This window comes from Camelus ferus, unplaced genomic scaffold (assembly GCF_009834535.1).
Source record: "Camelus ferus isolate YT-003-E unplaced genomic scaffold, BCGSAC_Cfer_1.0 contig313, whole genome shotgun sequence".
Taxonomy (NCBI): domain Eukaryota; kingdom Metazoa; phylum Chordata; class Mammalia; order Artiodactyla; family Camelidae; genus Camelus; species Camelus ferus.
The window spans coordinates 811,187-831,392 of record NW_022588524.1 but is presented as its reverse complement, the minus strand read 5'-3'; the positions used below and the strand labels follow the sequence as shown (position 1 = coordinate 831,392).

General features: G+C 52.8%; 1 protein-coding gene across 4 annotated transcripts in view; it reads right to left on the bottom strand.

Moving 5' to 3' along the window:
• Positions 1–20,206, bottom strand: part of COBL (cordon-bleu WH2 repeat protein) — a 152,968-nt gene that overhangs the window by 106,046 nt on the left and 26,716 nt on the right. Inside the window, exon 1 of one of the 4 annotated variants that reach the window (XM_032476272.1) lies at positions 12,788–12,832. The exons of the other annotated variants lie outside the window; for them this stretch is intronic. Within the exon in view, the coding sequence (XP_032332163.1) occupies positions 12,788–12,817 (30 nt within the window). The 5' untranslated portion in view covers positions 12,818–12,832. Of the gene's footprint in view, positions 1–12,787; positions 12,833–20,206 lie in introns of those variants that run through there. 4 annotated transcript variants of the gene reach the window in all.

Genomic DNA, 20,206 nt, shown 5'->3' with positions numbered 1-20,206 from the left:
GAGAAGAGAGTCGTTTACTATATGCTTGAACCAGGATGACAAATGGCCACAGCCGTTTGGCTCCCAGCAGGGCCACCCCCTCCGTGTCCCCGGCGGCCCTCCGCAGACTGAGGTGTCCTGGGCACCTGTTGTGACGCCACCCACTGGCAACACTATAAATGCACCAAACCACAGCTCGCCCTGCCAGCATTTCTGTGCCCCCATCCTCTCCGTCACAGGTCACTCCCTGCAGCTCCATGGATGAACCTCACCCCGGGCACGCGGTCCAGCCCAGCTGCCCAGCCGTCAGCCCCAGGAGGGACGGGACACAGCAGCCAGCCCACACCCCTAGCCTGGCGCAGCGCTGCGCCTTCAGATCCTGGTGGTCAGACGTCCAAACCACCCGGAGAAGGTGCATTCAATGCCGACGGCAGAAGCAGTTGGACATTTATGCAGGAAAAGCCAGCCTTCCTGTGGCTGTAAGACTGATCTCTTCAACTTGAGGGCGGTCCCTACCCGTCAGAAACAGACCTCCTTACTTGCAAGTGTCTTTCCAAGTTTTGTACAAATGCGGTTATTTACGCAGACGGCTCGTTTCTATTTCTAATGATCATTCTGAAATGACAAAATAGAGGGCTGCACTGGTGAGCTGGGAAAAGGGGAATTTGAGCGTCCCCCCGAAACAGCTGGCGGGCAGAGGAGGTGGTTTTGGGGGTTGTCAAGGCTTTTGCATCATAAGATGTGAGCCACAGGGCACAGGGGGTCATGGTGCCCGTGCCCGGGAGGACGGCAGGGCTGGGCTGTGACTCATACGTACTCCGTGCCGAAGCTCCCAGGCTCTCCCTTCCAGCCACCCCACCGTCCCTCCCGCCAGGACTGTGAACTAGTCCCTTGGAAATGGAGATCCAGCCAAAGACGACGCTGACTCAGTGCATCACGGTGACTCAACCTGCCACCCCTTCTCTGAGGCCCTTCTAGCAAGGGAAGCACTTCTGAACTCCAATGAGCATCTCTGGTTCTACTAGAACAGCCCCCCCCCCAAATCTCCTCCCATGCGAACGCTTCATCCATCCCCTCAAAAACGCAGCCAAGAGCCACTGCCTGCAGACAGGCGACTTCCGCCATCTCACAAGAATTTTTCTTTATTTCAATGAAACGGCGCAGCCTTTATCCCCCTGTCCTCACCACCCGTCTCTCCTAAAAGGTGCGGGGCTCATCGCACTGCGCAGCCCTCCTGGTCCAGACTGGAAACTGGCCCCGAGAAGCCAGCTGAACTCCGCTGGCCCCGTCCCTTCCGGACCTCAGCCTCCCTGCCCCCGGGACCCGGCAGGTGACCCACTCTTCGTGCCCTCCCGGCTGTCAAAACTGCCAGGGGTAGCAGATCTCCCAGGCTTCCCCCTAACAAGGAATAAATGGAATTGGGATGCACTTTTTAAATTCGAAACTTTGAAAGAGAACTGGCTGGCCAGATGGAAGAGATGGTGCGTTAATGATTATTATTATTTTGAGGAAAGTGTATGAAGGGGGCCAGCTGGACGGCCGGGGCAGGGGCTCTCACGGAGCATCCATGACACGCGCCTTGGAAGAGACTTTCTCTCTTCTGCCTCCCATAAGTGAGGTCATTTCTGGGGACATGGGTGTCCTTCCCCTTGACCTTTCCAAACTGGATCTCTGGAAATCTGCGCTGCTCCAGAAGGTAACTAGCGAGGTCAGTTCTGGCCATAATGGACCCACTGAAATGATGCCAATCATTTGAATCACGTGAATTACCACTGAAAAAAGACCAAAAGTTTTTTTTTTAATGTGTGTGTGTGTGGTTTTTTTTTTTTTTTTTTTTGCTGGGGGAAAAAGCCACGTAGTTGAACATCGAAAGATTACCGCTCATCGCAAAAGCAGACACGTCCGATTAAACATCTGAGTGCTGTGCTGTGTAGGGGAAGCCACAAGGGTACGAATTTATGGACGTCATCCCTTTGGTATTCATCTCAGCGAGCTAAGTTTTCCTCCACCCTGAATTCCCCTCAGGGTGCCCCGAATTACCCTGCTCAACATCTGTAATAAGCTGTTTCTCTAAGCATCTACGTGGTGTAAAAGCTGCAAAGGCCATCGCTGTTTTTGCAGAGTGAACGTTCCGAGCGCACGTGGCCCCTCCTCCCACAGTGACAGCTCCCGTGTCCAGTCACATCCACATGCTTGAGTCCTTCGCGCCATCCTGTACAATCATCACAATCACCTCGAAATCTACAAAACCATCTCAGAATTACAGAAGCAACATTGTTACTGGTTAGAACTGAACTAGGTAAAGCTCGAAGCTCTTTGCCACCTCATTCTTTTGTCCTTAAAATGCATTTCACAGAAGTCGGCAAAGTCTGTTCAAAAATGATCAGGATGAAGTCTTTATTCTGGGCGGTGGTGTCAACTTCACACGATTATTTGGGTTCAACTTTGATATTGTTTTTCCCCCCATCTTTGTTTTCTGAATACGCAAAACACTCTGTGGCTGAGAATCACAACCACGCAAAAAGGAGCATTCAGGAAGTCTCGCTCCTATTTTCGCGTTATCCTCTTCATCCCTGTGTTACCTCCATCCTTCTGTTAATTTTTTTGCAAAGAAAGCCAACACCCGTGTATTTTCATTTCCCTGTATGTCTTGCACAAAAGGGGGCGTGCCATCAGTAGCTCCCGTGTGCTTTTTTCATTTCACAATGATTTCTGGAAATTGCACCATGTCAGTTCACAATGATTTTTTCCCCCTTTCAATTTTTTATTTTTTATTTTTTTGGCTGATGCAAACTAACTTGAGTAGAAGACGTCAGACTGGGGATCTCCTTTTTTTTTTTTTTTTTTTTTTTTGCAGGAAAAGGACAGGACAAGGAGACACATGATTTTCTGGTGATTAAGCTGGTACCCTTCCTTGATGGGATCAAGCCCCATTTGTGTCAAATTGGGAACTGAATGCAAAGTTGTATGTAAGGGGAAATATGCTGTTAATTTATCATAAACGGAGACAGAAACAAACCAAAAAAAAAAAAAGATCTTCAGCAAGCTAATGTGCAAATGGATCTCAGCCAAAGCAGGATGCACGGTCCAAGCTCAAATTCAGCGCTAACAGCACCCACGTGCAACTTAGGGTCTCCCGCCTCCCCCCCCACCCCGCCCCCACTCCCCCCTCCCGTTCTTTGAGAAACCACGGCCCTCCTGGGTCAGATTCGAGGAGCTCTGCCTGCCTAGAATTCTCCAGAAAGTGCCCTAGTGGGTCCTCATGAGCCTGCCAGCCAGGTGGGGACAGCCCTGCGACCCTGTCCGTTCCACAGACACCAAAGCCACCACCTGACCTCTCCGGGGCCCGTGTAAGGTGGGGCCACTCACCCGCCCTCGGGAGGCTGACCTCGACTGGTTCTACACTTTCTTGTGATTTCCTCAGGCCCCGGTAAACGTGGCTGGTTTCACACGTCCTCTGTCCTTGGGAAACACTGAGAAGCACTAGCCAGACTGAAAAGATTAGTACCAGATACTGACTTCCATCTCCATAGATACAGCTGCCCCCACTTAATTAAAAAGGGCTCCGTGGGAAGTTCAAGCTGTCGGCCAAACGTGTGTTTCTTCTCTTCTCTTTCCTTCCTTCCTTCCTTCCCTCCCTTCCTTTCCTCCTTCCTTCCTTCCTTCCCTCCCTTCCTTTCCTCCTTCCTTTCTTTCTTTCTTTTCTTCCTTCCTTCCTTTTCTTTCCTTCCTTCCTTCCTTCCTTTTCTTTCCTTCCTTCCTTCCTTTTCTTTCCTTCCTTCCTTCCTTCCTTCCTTTTCTTTCCTTCCTTCCTTCCTTCCTTCTTCCTTCCTTCCTTCCTTCCTTCCTTCCTTCCTTCCTTCCTTCCTTCCTTCCTCTCTCGTTCTCTCTTTCTCTCTCTTTCTCTTTCTAGCAGAGAAAGGTTTACTTCAAGGGCCAAACAAGCAGAACGGATGGCTTGCGCTCAAGAAGACCCTGCCTCTCGAACCCTGAATGTCTTAAAACTAAGAAGAAACTGAAGCACAGCAGCCTTGGGAAGCCTGATCCAATCTGAATATTTTTTTCTGTTTCTGACCCTGTTATCCAGCATTTGCCAGACTGCTTTGCCTAAAAATAAGTACGTAAGATGCACCAGGGAGGGGAGGGTGTCGCTCAGGGGTGGAGCGTGTGCTTAGCGTGCACGAGGTCCTGGGTTCCATCCCCGGCACCTCCATTAAAAAAATAAATAAAAAGATGCACAAATGAAATTAAAAGACAGATAATCCCAGCTACCTCATATAGGTGTTGTGAGGGCTGGGGGAAAAAAAAAAACATTTGTAAGACTGGCCTGGGTGTTTAATAAGCACTCAGCCAATTCATGTGGCCTCTTATGCATCCCTCTCCGGGAAGAGAGCCGCACGGCCATGCTGCGGGCTTTCCCACGTCCCCTCTTTACAAGGTACCGCGGGCCGGACAGCAGAAATAGTAAGTGGCACCATCCAGCCTGCGTGCACCTGTGGGTAGACCAGCTGACCAGGGACGCGGAGGGAGGGCTCCGTCTCCGAGAGGCTGGAGCAGAAGTCGGAGCCGGCAGGCGCTCAGCCCGGGAAGAGAACCTTCAAGAGGGTGGGGCCTGTTCTGGGGAAGACCGTCCTGCTGGGTCCTCCTCCCTGCAGTGAGGACGAAGGACCCACAGGTCCCCGGGGCAGGGAAGGGCTGCCAGTGCGCCTGGCCGGCTGCACAGCATCTCATGAAACTGCACATCATCTCATGAAACCCACCGCACATCGTGGCAGGCACAATTGTCCCCGCACTGATCTGGGGACACCACCAGTCCAGGCGGTAATGTCACTCAGCCAGGGTCACTCAGCTGACCCGCCCCGGTCTGTCCCCCGGGCTCCTGCAGAGCGCGCGGTGCACACAGCACGGCCCTCACACAGCCAGGGGCCCGGACCCCAGGGCCGGGGTGTGGCCATCTCTCCACCCAGGGCCTGGCGGCTGCTTTTCCTCCCTGCTCGGACGCACCTGCAGTGGAACGGATTTCTGAGACGTGTTTTGGAAAGTTGGGCAGCTCCACCGAGACCCCCGGATTCCATGTCGCGCGGAGTGGCAGCTGTCCAGCGGGTCCGAGGACAAAGACGGGAGTGTTCCCGGGGGCCCAAGACTCCAGGCATTCACACCGACTCCCTCCCGCTGCAGATCGCCCCGGGTACCACTTGCCACGGCTCGGAACAAATGCGCATTCTCCGTCTAAATGTACACTTGCGTGACCCCAAGGGCTGCAACGGAGGCACAGAGAGCCAGGCTTTTCTCAGGACCTTTGGAAGGGAACTCGCAGGGCCACAGGCGACGCTTTGTGTGTCAGAAAAGCCCCTGACTCAGAGGCAGTGGCCAGTTTTAGAACATGATGGAAAGGAAGTGACCACACCAATGTGGCTGTGCGTGTTGGCGCAGACGTTGGAATCCCCTGGAAAACTTCTGATCAGCCCCGGGCCGGAACACAGCTAGTTTCCAGTGAGTTCTGCACTCATGACCATCCTGGGGCGGGGGTGGGGTGGGGCCAGTAGACCCTCCCCAGTGAGGAGCCCGGAAGTGAGATCTCAGCGGAGATGAGACCTGAGGGAGGTCCCCACCGTCAAGGGGACAGCAGGTGTTCTGATGAGCCGTGTCTGACTCAGAAACACTCCCTGTGTAAGATTGCATTTCCCTAAGTGACTGTGTAAAGTGAGAGATGACTGCTTTCCATAGACCTGGGAGTCCACACACAGGAACCAGCAGAGCTAAGCTTCCCCTTGACGGCTCTACCCTTCTTGTTACACTGCGTACATCACACACACAGGACCTTACGAGGGGATGGGATGCCCAGAAGAACACATCCTAAATGAGGGTAAGTTTGGTACTGGATGCCCGTCCCTTGCATCTCTCTACTGCTGAGCTTCCCAGCGGCCAGAGTAAAAAGGAAAAGCAGAATCAGATTCAAAGCGACCGAGCTCCAATTTTTATATATGTGCTAAAGGAGGTGGGGGGAGATACATCTGGGAGTTTAAGATTTGCAGAGGTTAACCATCCGGCTGCCCTATGCTCTGACTTCCCATGAGACAGGCCCGTGTCACCCCCTTCCCTGCCCAGAGCAGGGTCTCAAATCAGGCACGCAAACCATGCCGTTGAGACTTCTGCATGGTTACCAGCTGTCTGGAGGTGTCAGCATTAAGGGTGAAGGAAGCGGATGCCAGGAACAAGTTGGGAAAAATGGTTCATAACGGCAAGAAGAAACAGTTTCTTTTTAAAAAATTTTTTTTGCTGGGTAGACTGGCCAAAACGTCTTCACACAGTGGCCGGAGGTCCCGCATGAGTGGCCACCTGTGTCTAGGCTGAAACTCCGGGACCTGGGAGGGAGGGGAATCCCCAGGTGTGGCCACCAGGTTTCAGCTCCCGGAGCCCGTCTACAGGGTGCAGGGCCAGGAGACAACCGGCCAGACTGGTTTGGTTGGGTCGTACACACGGACGGCTGGTGGTGACACAATCCTGCTGTCACTGAACACCTTTCTGGCAACGGCTAAGCATTCTGTAATGATTCCCTTTCCGGAAGCACGTTGACACCAGCACTGTCCCCACCACAAACCAGGGAGGGAGACCGGCGATGTCTGGGGAGGCCACCTGTGAGTAAGCCCCATGCGTGGGGGGGGGGGCACTGGTACCCGGCACCTCATTTCAGCCTCATCACAGCCCACAGAGGGGGTGTGTTGCTCCCGTTTCTATAAAAGATGAAGCTGAGACTGAGATTTGTTCCCTGACAAATGACAACATAACAGGAAGGGCCGGAGCCAGGACTCCAGCTCGGGTCCGTCTGGCCACCTTACGATGCTTCCCGGGTCTAAATCACAGCTTCCCCAGATTCCCAGATTCCCAGAATCAAAGTGCAGGAAAGGGGAGGACAAGGACACAAGGCACTTCTGCGGGGACCTGCCCGTCCCAGGGGGACCCAACATCCATCCCCAGGAAGCTGCGTAAATGAACCACGACGGGGCCACACGGTGCAACGCCGCCGCTGCACCAAGAACGAGGGCGCTCTGGGTAAAGGGAGCCGCGGGCCGCCGCCGATACGAATAGACAGACAGACAGACAGATGGCTAGATGGAAGGATAGACAGAAAGATAGACATAGACAAAAATATAGATAGATAGACAGATGGATAGATGGATGGATAGATGGACGGATAGACAGACAGACAGGCACGTTATTTCAACCGCGGGGCTGGGAAGCTCGGAGGCGTGAGGCGTGTCTCCTCCCAGCCCCAGGCCGCACGGAGCGCTCTCAGTCCCTGGCAGGTGAGCCCCAGCTTTTGCGTCTACACTGACGTCCCATGAAAAGGCCGGGGACGGTGGCCCTGTGCCCCATGACAAGGGGTGGCACTCCTCACGGCCGCCCAGGAAATCCAGGCACGGTTCCTCTACAGCTCGGTACCTCCTCTGACGTTTCTTTATGTTTTCCCAGGTGTGACAGTCACAGGTCCCCGTTTCAGCATCCTGGTGGTCCTCCGAGGCCAGCAGGGTCGGCAATTCTCAGGCCAGCTCCCAAGATCGGGCCACCAGGGGTCAAAGACTCACAGCTCTGGGAGCCCAGGGGAGACTTGACGTCTGGGACCCAGAGAGTCCCGGAGCCGGGCGGCCCCCCAGCCCAATGGGGAAATGGCAGGACTGGGTGGCCGCGAGGCTGGGGACCACCGGGCAGAGGCTGGACGGGGAGGCCGAGGCCAGAGCTCCCCTCTGCCCCACGCAGGCAGGGTGAGGCTCGCTGCTTTCCAGCCCTGAGACCAGAGCTGATCTGGGTGCAGAAATCCAAAATGCAGGACCCTGGTGACCCCCGGGGTGCCCCAGAGGAGGAGAAGGAGTGGGGACCCCCGACAGCCCACTGTGACCCTCTGTCCACGGCTCGGGCCCCCCCCCTTTCTATCAGGAGACAAAGTCCTGTGGGTTGTCTGGCCACATGGATTAGCAGCTGTGTGACCGTCTGAGAAACTGTCCGTCCGCCAGCAGGTCCCAGGGACGCAGCCGTCCCGCGGGGTCCTCCCCACACCTCTGAGCTCTTGACAGGACTCAGGGCCACATGTGACTCAGGATGGACGTTCCCCGGACTCTCACTGGACTCACAACCCCCCTTTGACAGGAATACACCACCTGACAGGTCCCCTGTGGAGCCACTTCAACACACACTCACTAGGCATGGAGGTAAATCTTGGCTTTTTACATGACTTGTGGTGCACACAATTCACACGTTTCAAACTCCCGGGAACCAACTCATCTGCGGGCAAATTCATCACAGACTGATCAACAATTTCCTCTCCCATATGGAAACCAGAGGAACAGAAAAACGCAGACTGAAACTGAATTACAGACCGCAGGCAAATCTGCCCTTGTTTACATTAAAAAAAATATATATATAAAATTGCACAGAAGTTGAGATTGCCATAGGGGCTCATGATAAGCCCCAAAGGTGGCCAAGACGTCTTGATCTTAAAAAAAAATCTCCACCTGCCACTGTTTCTCCATCCTTATGAAACTGGAGGTCACACAGAGGTCCGTGTTTTTAAGGAAAACCTCCAACTCAAGCAGTTACTTTATTGACTTAAATAGGATTTTTCAGGAAATAATTTTGACACCATTGTTATTTCTACATCTCTCACGATGCCAATCCTGGTACGTTTTCCGCAGCCCCGGCTGGAAATGGCTGCATGAAAGGCCTTCTCCCTCACCTGTCCGGGAGCCACCTGGCCTGGCGTGCGGCCAGGCTCAGAGACAAGGGGAAAAGCCACCACAGGCATGAAGCCACCAAGGCTGGGAGCGGGGGCTCCGTTTTGGTGACATGCATTTCTTTATAAATAGTTGCACTTTACGAACACCCCGTGGGCAGTACAGAAATGAGACAGAAATAAAACTCTGTCTGGAAAGGATAAGATTAAAAAACAAAACAAAACGCAGTCTTCCCCGAACCCAGTGGATCACGGAGCAGGCGTGCTGGGACGGACACCTGCACCCTGCAGACCGCGCTTCTGAGCAATGAGGCAGTGACATGAGCTGTAGCAAGATGATGCCCTGAACAGCTTTCTTCCCGTCCCTCCCCAGAAAACAGGGTGTCCCCGTGGCAACTGGGATAACCTCACTCGCCCTCAGTAAGGAAGCTTTTCTTCATCCCTCCGGGAGGGCAAATGGCATGCAACCAGGGATTTCTTTCCAACCGAGGCGCAAGGAGCCAGGACCAACATCTCTAGCAATTTGTGGGGAAGGAGGAGGGAGATGCCACAGCGTGGTTACCATCTGCTGTGGGAAACGTCCCCTCTGCAGAAGCAGCGCCCTCTAAATTTACCAGCCAAGGCAGAGTATGCAGGTATCTTTCATTCCTCCTCAAAAACAGGCTTTCCATCACACTTGCACGTAATAAGAAATATTAGTAATGGTAGCCCCAAGTTAAGTGTTCACCCGTGGGAGGTGCTGTATCCGGTTAAGTGACAGGAGCTGCACGGCCCTGCAAGCAGGTGCATTATAATCTCCTTTGTCCACATGAGGAATGAAGAACACGGGGTGTCTTAAATCAGCCTCCTCCCAAAACGGAGCTTGAGTGTACGCACTAAGCCATCGGTAGGTTGTGTAACCCCAGGGAGGCAAGGGAGGGGTGAGCGGAGCGGGGCCGGGGCAGAGGGGTGCAGACACCAGACAGCAGGTGCCAGCCACCTATGACTTTGCAACAAGCTAGCTGCTCAGCGTCCCTTCAGGCTGGTCCTCTGAAGCTACGGTGTCTCCAAGCAACGCAGGGGGCGGGAGGAGGGAAATTGCATCCTTTAGCAAGGGGGTCCTAGGTCACATGGAGGCGGGAAGCCCCATAAAAAGACCGGCAGGACCCCAGGCAGGGCCACTGCTCTCCTGCCGGCACCACCCGGCTCCCTGGCCCAGAGGCTCGCTCTCACTTTTTGCCTCTGAACCGGCTTACTTACTCCTAAAATTCTATTGGTTCCCTGAGCTCACTCCTGATTGGTCCATTTGTAGTGCTTCATTTGCATGGAGCTCACTCCTGATTGGCTATTTTTCTCACTCCTGATTGGTCCATTTGTAGTGCTTCATTTGCATGGAGCTCACTCCTGATTGGTTATTCCTCTCCCTCCTGATTGGTCTATTTCTACAAAGCCTGTTCCTAATTAGTCAACTTTTGTTAGACCTTATTTGCATATGATGTTGCAAAGTGTAAACTGGCACCTATAAAAGCCTGTGTAAACCTGCAGACGGGGTCCGGAGCTTGGAGTGTTAACTCCTCTGAGCCCGCTGGCTGGTGTAATAAACCTGAGTTCTCCAACACACCCAGTGCTGCTTGGTCTTTTGCTCGGATCCAGGTGGCTGTCACAACTGAGCTGTAACACACTTTTCTGCAACAACATCAGATGTCAGTCACCCCAGGAAAGGAGGAGAGAGATGCGTGGCCCTGGAGGGACATCAGGGGGTGTCCTCTTGCGCTCCTGACATGAGACACAAGATGCAGTCACCATGTGGGGTCCTCTGTCCGGGCAGTCAGGCCAGAAAGCGAAGCAGGCGTGCAGATCCGGAGCACGTGAGGACCCGGCGGGCTGCGTGCTGGCTCGAGGCAGGACTCGGGTGCCGGCTCCAGGCTGGTCCTGCCCGGAGATCCAGGGCTCCTCCGTGTCCTGGCCTCCCCCCAGGGGCACAGACAAGCCTAGCTTGAGCGCAAGCAAATGCAGCTGTGGCTCTGGCTCCCATAACAATCCTGGGGTCTAAGAAAGCCAGAGTCAGGGAAGGGGAAGAGTATTTTGCAGTCTCTTTACAGACGCTTGTCTATTAGTTCGGCTTGAGTTTTCAGTTAGAGAAGAGATGTTCACAGACACACCAGTCCTCCCCATCAAAGAATCTTTGGTCGAGACATAAGGTATGCTCTGTCGCCCCCGAAAAAAAAAATGGATACAGCAGGAAAAAAGAACCAAAGGAAACCCTAAGTTGGCTGACAGCTGTCTCACACTGGACAGAAGGGGTTCTTTAGAACCTCCCCTTTGTGTGTGACTTCTCCTCCGTCTGTCTTTTCCTCCATCTGGATTTAATCAAGTCCGCAGATGAGAAAAATAGAGAGGAACCAAAAACATCTCCAACGTACACACTTCCGTCCGAAGTCTATTTATACCCCCTCGAAACGGGCTTAGGTTTTAAAACACCTGTGTTGTCTTAGAAATACTTTCGCCAAGTAACCTGTGGACGGTGGCCGACTCCGGGCTCAGCTGGAGCAAAATAAAATGCACCCTTTTGAGAGGAGAGGAAGAGAAAACATCTGCCCTAGAAAGGTTTCTTTATTCAGCCCCAAAATTGCGAAGCCCAGTGCCAGGACTGGCCCTGAGGTGGTGAACAGAAGTCACTCATTTCCGTTCAAGAAAGATGTCAAAACAAGATCGCCTCCAAAGACGCAAATTCTTGGTTAGAGTCCTGGATTTCCTCAATACGCGCATTCATTCACCACTTATTATGCACCCACGAGGTGCCAGCACTGTTTTCAGGTGTCTCGCGGGGAGGAGAGGGTCGGGGAATGCAGGGCGCCCTTAGGCGGGAGACAAAGTCAACTGGCTTCATTGCACTGGGCTCGTATTGAAAAGAGATGGTGCTTTTCGTGGGATAAATACAGATAATGCAAACATGAAAACTTTCAGGGGGAAATAACATCCTCATACAGGGTTAACAGCCATGGTCAGAGCCTACGGTGAGACTGGAGTTTGCCAGGAGAACATTTCTAGAGAACACAGGATGCTTTGAAAGGGAAAAGAAGGAACAGAGAAATGAAAGATACACAAACCAAAGGTCTTCCTCAATATCGACCTGATGGCAGTATTTATTATGTGTCTGCGATGCATCGGAATGTTCGACTAAAAAAAAAAAAAAACTTTAAAAACTTAAAAAAAATTAAAATCTTAGAAAAGCAGAATGTCAGATTTGAGAAATCCTCAAGTGTGTATGTGCGGTGTTCCTAAGACATGGTACTTAGGTCTCATTAAGTTTTGTAACATGTAATGTTTTCAGTAGAGACACTGTAAGAGCTGAATATCAATCCTACTTATTTTTTATGACCGAGGCAAAGTCGTACCCCAGGAATCATCCTGGGATGAACCACCCATCAGATCTGGTTCACTTCATGCTGGGGGCTCATTTATCCCACTCGGGTCAGATCAAGGGTTTCTACTAACCCACGCCTGTGGTTTCCCATGTGCCCCATGTGGACAGCTTCTCCCAACAGGGTCAAATACATCCCCATCCGGAAGCTGAGGGAGTTGTGCTGGGATTCCGGTCACCGGCCCAGGTCTCCTAGCTCAGATGAGGTACGTGCAACCCCAGGCAGCATCACCAACCTCTCTGTTACCCCAGCTTCCGAGAAGCCGGAACTAAAGAACGCTTAAAAGTATAAGAACTATGAATAGCTTTGCTATTCAATACCCCACTACGGGCCATGCAAAAAAAAAAAAAAAATCTTTTGAATCTGGAAGTTTAAAAAGGAAAAAGCAGATTATTGAGAATTAACACACTCAGGAAAGAGACAGATCAGACCCACACGTTGGTGGAATTGTGCTCAGACAACCGAACGTTCAAACAAGCCCAGGGCCTGAGGCATCCACTCATATGATGCTTTTGTGATGTTTTCACTCCCAAGGCCTGCATTTTGGGAGTATCTGCACGTCTCAACTAAGCCCAAGGCGAGCAGGTGGCAGGGAGGCGAACAGGGGTCTCAGAGGCACCACTGCCTACCATTAGAGGAAGAAACCGCACTACGTGGTCTGGCAGTCGGGACCCACCTCTCTGCACCTCTGTGTCCGAGCTTCCATCTTTGGATGCACAGCAAACAGCACCACAAACAACGGCGCTCTCTTCTCTGGGAATAAAAATCAACCCATAAGCAACCATAAAGCAACGTCAAAACATAAAGCCAATCTATGTTGTGCATATTTTAATGTATATTCTACCTTGTCGCAAAAGCATTTGGGGCAAAAAAACAGGCACCTCTATTTAAAATTCCCCTTTTATCAAAAAAAAAAAAAAAAAAGCCCACGTCTGCAGTGACAGTCTTGAGAAAACTGTTCTAGAGAGCAGGTCACCAGGTACTGAGGCCGACTTACCGTCCAACACTTGCTTCTGCCTTTAGAAGGGAAATTAAGCCGCACAGGCAGCTCCGGCCTCCTGAGTGATGGGCAGCTACCTCCATGACATATTTTTACCGAGTGGATTTGTCTGGCACTGAAAGTCAAGATCCTAAAATGTATTATGAGATATCTACCTATCTGAAAATAGTTAACTCGCCTATTTCTGTAATCAAACAGGCTTCCAAAAATATTAGACACTTCAGTGGCTCTGGAATTCCAACACCTCATAAAACCCATTTCAGGTATTTAAAGTGTCGCTGAATCGCGCTGGTCCGTGCACCTGGCACTCGTGTCTCTGGGACGCCAGCTCCACCTGTAGCAGCTGGACTTCCGTCACCGTGAAGCACCGTCTTCCTCAGTCATTGGTTCTGGACGACTTCTCTTCTGTCTCCCTCCGGGCATCATACCGTGTCCTGGCCTCGAACACCGCCCCCTTCACATTTACCCCCAGCCTGTGTCTCTCCTGTTTAGGGGATCCCCCTCTCCCCACACTCCCCGCCACCAACATACACACCAGGATGTCAAACTGGCACCAAGCTCATTTCAACCTCGCTCCTCCCAAACACACCCCTCCATGTCATCACGTCCTGAACGCCTTCCAGGCAAAGGGCACCCCTCAATTCCAACGGCCCCATCTTGTCCCCACGTCCAAACGCCGGCCCGCTGACCGCATCCATGCAAGGATCTCCAATCCACCCTTCTCGGCCATGGTCACTGCTGCCACCCAGGTCAGGTTTCTAAGGGATTCGTGAAATACTCATATTGGAAGGAGCTCTTCTCTGAACCAGACGATCTGACTGGAGTTTCAGGTCTGCCTTTTTTGTGTATGTTTTGCCTGAAGTGGGAAGCAATGATACTGATCCATCAGAGCGAACATAACCTGGCCGTGCCCCTCAGCTCTTCCCAGGAGACCGAGCAGTGAGCAGTGATGCAGGCTGGGGCGACGAGGAGCAGAGAGGACCTGGGGCAGGTGACCGGAAGCACACGGGACAGCTAAGCACTGTTCCCTCCCAGATGCATGACAGCAAGTGTCAAAGCCAGCGCTGGGCCGATGGGAAAGGTCTTCCCCAGGGGTCCGGGCCTCCCCCGGCGGCAGGAGGGGAGAAGCTCGCCCAAGGCTGCATTTGTGTCCAACTGTGAAGCAGAAGTACCTTTGAACCTACTGTTTGCATCATGCTGCGTGAGTGGAAGGAAGTTCCCCGTGTCTAGGTCCAGAATTCCTTTGTCCCAGGGAGAATGTTTTGGATATTCTGGGAATCCTTGCTTCCAGATCAATCCGACGGGGCCACGTCCATCAGGGCTGGGCTGCCCCCCGCCTTCTGGCCCCTGCATCCCCCACACCCACGGGTCTCTCCACTCCAGGGCAGAGCTGGGGGAGGGAGGGCTGGGGAGCGAGGCTCCACCAGAGAGAAGGAAACAGGACTCTATGTCAGGAAACGCCTCAGAAAAACCAACCAGTGTCCCCACCATCCAGGAGCGGACTGGCAGGTGGAGGCCTGGAAACGTGCGAGAACGGCAGGGGTCCAGGGCGCTGGGACCCCAGTCCCCGCGAGAGGGGCCCCTGGTCCAGCCCCGATGCACCCCATCAGCTGGGAGCGACGTGAATTCCCCGGGCATCTGCCCGCCCCCCCGCCAGCCCGGACAAGCCGGGCTCAAAACAGTCATCCAGGGCTTGCAAATGCCAGCTCTGGCCTTGCAGCGGGAAATAAAAAGAAATGACTCTTTTTCTTCTGCCCGGAGTGTTCCTGGAGCCTGGGGAATAAAAGTCAACCGTCACCCCCCCCCCCAAGTTGTGTCTGCTTCCCCTGATCCGCCCACAAGGATTGGGGGGTTTCTCCCTTTTAACAAAAAAGCCCTTATCATCTTATTTGCTCTGTGATGGCAGCGAGGGAAGTGCATTCATTTTCCCTGGTTTCTACAAATAAGACCCCGGGATCGGCACCGCAGGAAGTTCTGTCTGAGGAGCTAAATGCCCCGCAGCTGGTGAAGCTGGAAACAAGCACCTGCGCTCAGACCCCCAAGACAGCGCCTCATTCTGGCTACAGTACAGCAGGAATCCTAAAGGATCCGTGCAATCAGGACTCGGAATCAGGGCTGGACGGCCACCAGCCGTGACCAGCACATCCACACGTCTGATCCCATGTCCCTTCGCTCACTCCAAGTCGCTGCTCCGGGGAGGCTGGGGTGTCCCCGACGGGAGGAGGCAGTGCCCGTGTGTCCCCGCCCCGTCCTTCTGTGAGGCCGGAGGGAAGGGGCGGGCTGGACCCTGTGTGAAGCAGCCGCCGGGGGCCAGAGCGGTGGGGTCCCCAGCCCTACAGAGAGGCTGGCTTTCAGCACACAGGGGACAGGCGTCATGGGAGGCGGGCCAGGTGAGAGCTGTAACATGAGCAGGGGCCGCTGTGCAGGGTGAGCAGCCCCGAGTCACCACCTAGAAGCACTGACACCCCCAAGATGGTGAGGGGCCCCCATCCCAGCTCCAGCAGGGCCCCAACACCAAACTCTGCAGAAGCAGCAGCGGGGGCTACATGCGGGCCCAGCCAGGATGGGCATTCGTGGACCAGGTTTCTCTGCTGCCATGACAACCAGGGATGCTCGGGGTCGGGGGGCAAGCAAATGTCAGGCTGGGTCAAACCTGACCGTTCAGGCTTGCAAAGCTCTGGACCCGTCACGCGGTCCAAGGGCGGCCGTGACCCTCCCCTGCAGCCTGAAGAGGGTGGCGTGGCTGGGCGGCCCCCGCACCTGGCCGGCCACGTTCACCATCCGCGGGCCCCGACGCCACTCCTCCCGCTGACCTGCCTGCATCAGGTCGCTCGTAAGACGCCCACGAGCAGTGGCTGTTAAACCGTCCTCCCCTCCAGGAGGCTGCGGCTGTGTCTGGACAACACTGGGGGCTTCTTGTAGCCGAAAAGCCACACAGCAAATGGGTGAGCTGTGTGGTATATAAATAAACGCACGTGTTAACAACCAGGGAGTGCCAATGAGTGTTTACGGGAATTCTTTGCAGAATCGTGCAACTTTCCTGGAAACGTGACATCATTGCAAAATAACACGTCAAAAAAATGTATCGGTAAAACAACAGAGAAAGGACTGTTGATCGTGGGGACAAGTTGACATTATTCCAAAGTAACACGTTAAAAAAAGTAACACTGATGTAATATAAAGAAAGGGCTATTGATCTTGGGGTAATTTCTGTCTGATACTTGAGTGCGCTGCGAGAGAGCCGGCACCCCTCCCTCTCAGTCTCTGCTCCCCCGTCTCTTGGCCGCCTGCTTTTTCTGTCTGTCTGCTCATCTGTTTTTGTCCAACCTCTTTTGGTCTTTCTTCCTACCCTCCATGGACCCTCTTTCTTTCTTTCTCTTCCCTGCCCCTGGTCCCCATCTACCCAAGTAAGAACTCGATTCCAAAAGGAGCTGGTGTGTGTCTTTAATCATTCTGGACGTATAAGCTACAAACATTGATGGAGCATTTGAGAAACTTCATTTAAAATAATTTGCTATTGTTTTCCAATGGTCACTTTTTAATTTTATTAAGTATAATGAATGAAAAGTATTTTAAAATCTTTCTCTCTGGATTAAAAATATAATTAAAAAAATTCTGTATGTGGACTTTTTTTTTTCCTACAGATGAGTCATCCTTAATTTAAAAAAAAGTACATGATTCTAATGCACCTCTGTGACCTATGTGCATATAACTCGTAACAAAAAGCAGAGATGGACTGACAGACAACGGGCAGGTGGATGGATGGATGGACTGCTGGATAAAGGCTGCAGCATGCAGTTTCTGTCCTGCCAATGTAGGTGACAACAGTGCCTCCCTTCCAGGTGGGTCCAAGAACTCAGTACAATAATGTCCTGTGAACATGCCAAGCACAAAGCTGACACATAAAAGTAGTCAAGACGTAGAAAACAGACTTGCGGTTGTCAGGCGGGAGGGGGGTGGGAAGGGACAGGCTGGGAGCTCGAGATTTGCAGATACTGACTGGTACATATAAAATGGATACACAAGTTTATACTGTAGAGCACAGGGAAATATATTCACTATCTTGTAGCAGCTCACGGTGAAAAAGAATATGAAAAGGAATATATGTATGTTCATGTATGGCTGAAGCACTGCGCTGTGCCCCAGAAATGGACACAACATTGTAAACTGACTATAACTCAATAAAAAAAAAATGTAGTTGAGAAATGATCACAGATGGGCAGACAGACACCTCCCTCCTACGAGGCTCTCAGAATGCTCTCTGAACTCCTGGCTGCACCCCAGAGCTGCCTCTGGGGCTCTCGGGAGTGAGGGAGGGCGGGTCTGTCCACATCTCAGGGCAGACACGTTTCGCGTTATTTACTGGTCTCCTCTCTGTGCCAACACGCAGCTCAGCAGAGAGACACGCCAACTGGGCAGCATGGCCCCCGGTGGACCAGAACCACAGCGGCCGACCTGAGTGCCAGCGCCCCAGATCCTGGAACTGAGACGCCCACATCAAGTGATAAATACGGACGCTCCACGTTCACAGAAACTCCCACACGCAAGCGCGCACCGAGCCAGGTGAACTTGATCCGGAAATGAGCCGCACTGAGCACCCGGCCCTGGGGAGGGCACTCCCATGTATGGCCACCCGTCCCCTCCTGCAGCCCTGCCCGAGACAACGGCGCTATATTTAGCCAGATCCGTGGTCCCAGACACCACAGCCAGAGGCTGGGGCACAGACCAGCCTCTTCTGTGCACCCGCCTTCCAGAAGCAAAGTGGCAAGAAAAATAACAAAATCTATAGGACGGAGCGGGCCGAAGTCCCTCCACGCGCCGTGTGCTTTTCATGTGGATTTCAGTGCACTGCAGTGGGGAGATGGCTGTGAATTTCAGCAGTGGCCAAGCTGCCACTCACGCAGGCCGTGCTGACCCTCCAAAGCCTCCCCGTGACCGGTGACCAAGCCCTGCGCCCACGCACCCGGCGGCCTGCGGGGCAGGGCTCCTCTCCCGGGCACTTGGGGCCTGTGAGGGGTGGCACAGCTGTTGTCACTCTCAGGTTACCAGCAGGCCCCACCCTGCGTCCCAGCCCGGCACCCACAGCCTCGTAATCACAGGGCTTGGCTTTAAAGGAAGAGAGAAAGAGAGGAAGGAAGGATGGGAGGGAGGGAGGGAGGAAGGAAGGAAAAGAAAGAAAAGAAAAGAAAAGAAAAGGAAGGAAAGAAGGAAGGAAAGAAAAGAAAGAAAAGAAAAGGAAGGAAGGAAGGAAAGAAAAGAAGAGAAAAGGAAGGAAGGAAGGAAGGAAAAGAAAAGCAAAGGAAAGAAAAAAAGAAAGGAAGAAAGAAAAAAGAAATTACGTGGCATTAATGCATGTATTTCCAAGGGTGCATTATACTCTTTTGCATAAATTTCTTTTCTCTGTTTTAAAATAAACTCACTGCAATTTCCAACTATATTTACCAGGCCCTCAATGATTATTTTCATTTGAGATGCTTTGACACGTGTCTTTCTTCCACAGACTTAATTTTTTTAGGGCAGTTTTAGATCCACAGCAAAACTCAGCAGAAGGCACAGAGATTTGCCATCTAACCCCTGTCCCCATGGATGCATAGCCTCCCCCGCCATCAACATCCCACAGCAGAGTGGTACCTTGCTTAATAATCGATGCATCTACATTAACATCATTATCACCCAGAAACCCCGGTCTACATTAGGGCCCACTCTGGGCGTTGCAGATTGATGGGTTTAGACAGACGCATAATGACCTATCCGCTGTCACAGCATCGCAGAGTCGTTACACCGCCATAAAAACCCTCCGAGCTGCACCCAGTCACCCTTCATCGCCTCCTCAACCCAGGCACAACCGCTGATCTTTGCACTGCCTCCACAATTTTGCCCTTTCCCAGAGTGTCACACATTTGGAATCACAACAGCAGGTTACCGATTCAGATTAACTTCAGTCACGTGCAAAATTTAAGGTTCCTCCGTGTCGTTTCTTGGCTTCCTTTGAGCTCATTTCTTTTTACTTCTGAGTAACATTCCGTTGGTCTGGATGCACGAGGCATGCCCATTTTGAGAGAAAAAGAAAAGGGTTCTGAAGGAGTAAGGACACAGCGCCCGGCCTCTCACACTCACGGCTGCTGGGAAACGTGGCCAGAATGCACGGAGCTCAGAGCCCATCTGAGAACCCCGAGGAGGAAACTGTAATAGGTGAATCGGGGATAAAGACCGAAATTCACAATGCCACCAAACTGCTGCCACATTTACCATTTTTTCCAGCCCTGGACTCAGTGCAGCTTGAACTCTGCAGGAGACAAAAGCACAGAGTATGCTCCAGGGGAAACTCGGTGGCGTCACCTCCATGAGAAGGTAAGGGGTCCCCGAGCACCCAGAGAGAAGACGGGGTGCTCCCTTGCGCTCAGCTCTGTTCTTGGGAGCCCAGTCCCAAGCCATCCTGGGGTGGCAGCGACAGTGAGCGCAGAGAGAGGAAATCCCTTCTCTCCCATCAGAGGAGCTGAGGTTCCAAGAGCGAGGAGGAAACCCCACTGTCTTTCTGCCCTTTGTTCTCTTCTGCTCCTTTGCCACAGAAGTGGGCAGTCCCAGGACGTGCATCTCAGAGCAGGACAAACGAAGCCCCAGCTTTCTGGCTGGAGGACCAGAAGAGGGACCAGAGGGAGGCTGGCAGCCCTGGGGGGGGGGGGGCTGCAGAAGAGGAGGAGCTCGGGCACCTCCATGAAGTCGTGTGAACTCCTGGTGGCATCTCCGAGCTGCACGTACGTGGATCAGACCCTGAGCAGCCGAGCTCAGGCTCTGAGAGCTGAGCTGTGACACAGACCACCCCCCCCGCCGCCGCCACCAACACGCAGGGTCCAGACTGGCCACTGGCAGCACAAACAGGAGACAGAGCTGAATGCTCTGCAAAGGCTGTGTAAGCAGAAATGACACCGAAACAATGACCAAGGTGAGCCTGGCAGAATGTTAAGCTGAAGCCAACCGAGCCAACTGTCTGATAAAACACCAACCTCAACGTTCTCGTAAGACTGAGATAAAAGCTCGAATTTCATAACGTGATGCTCAGAACGTCTAGGAAACAGTCCAATCTGACTCTTCTCC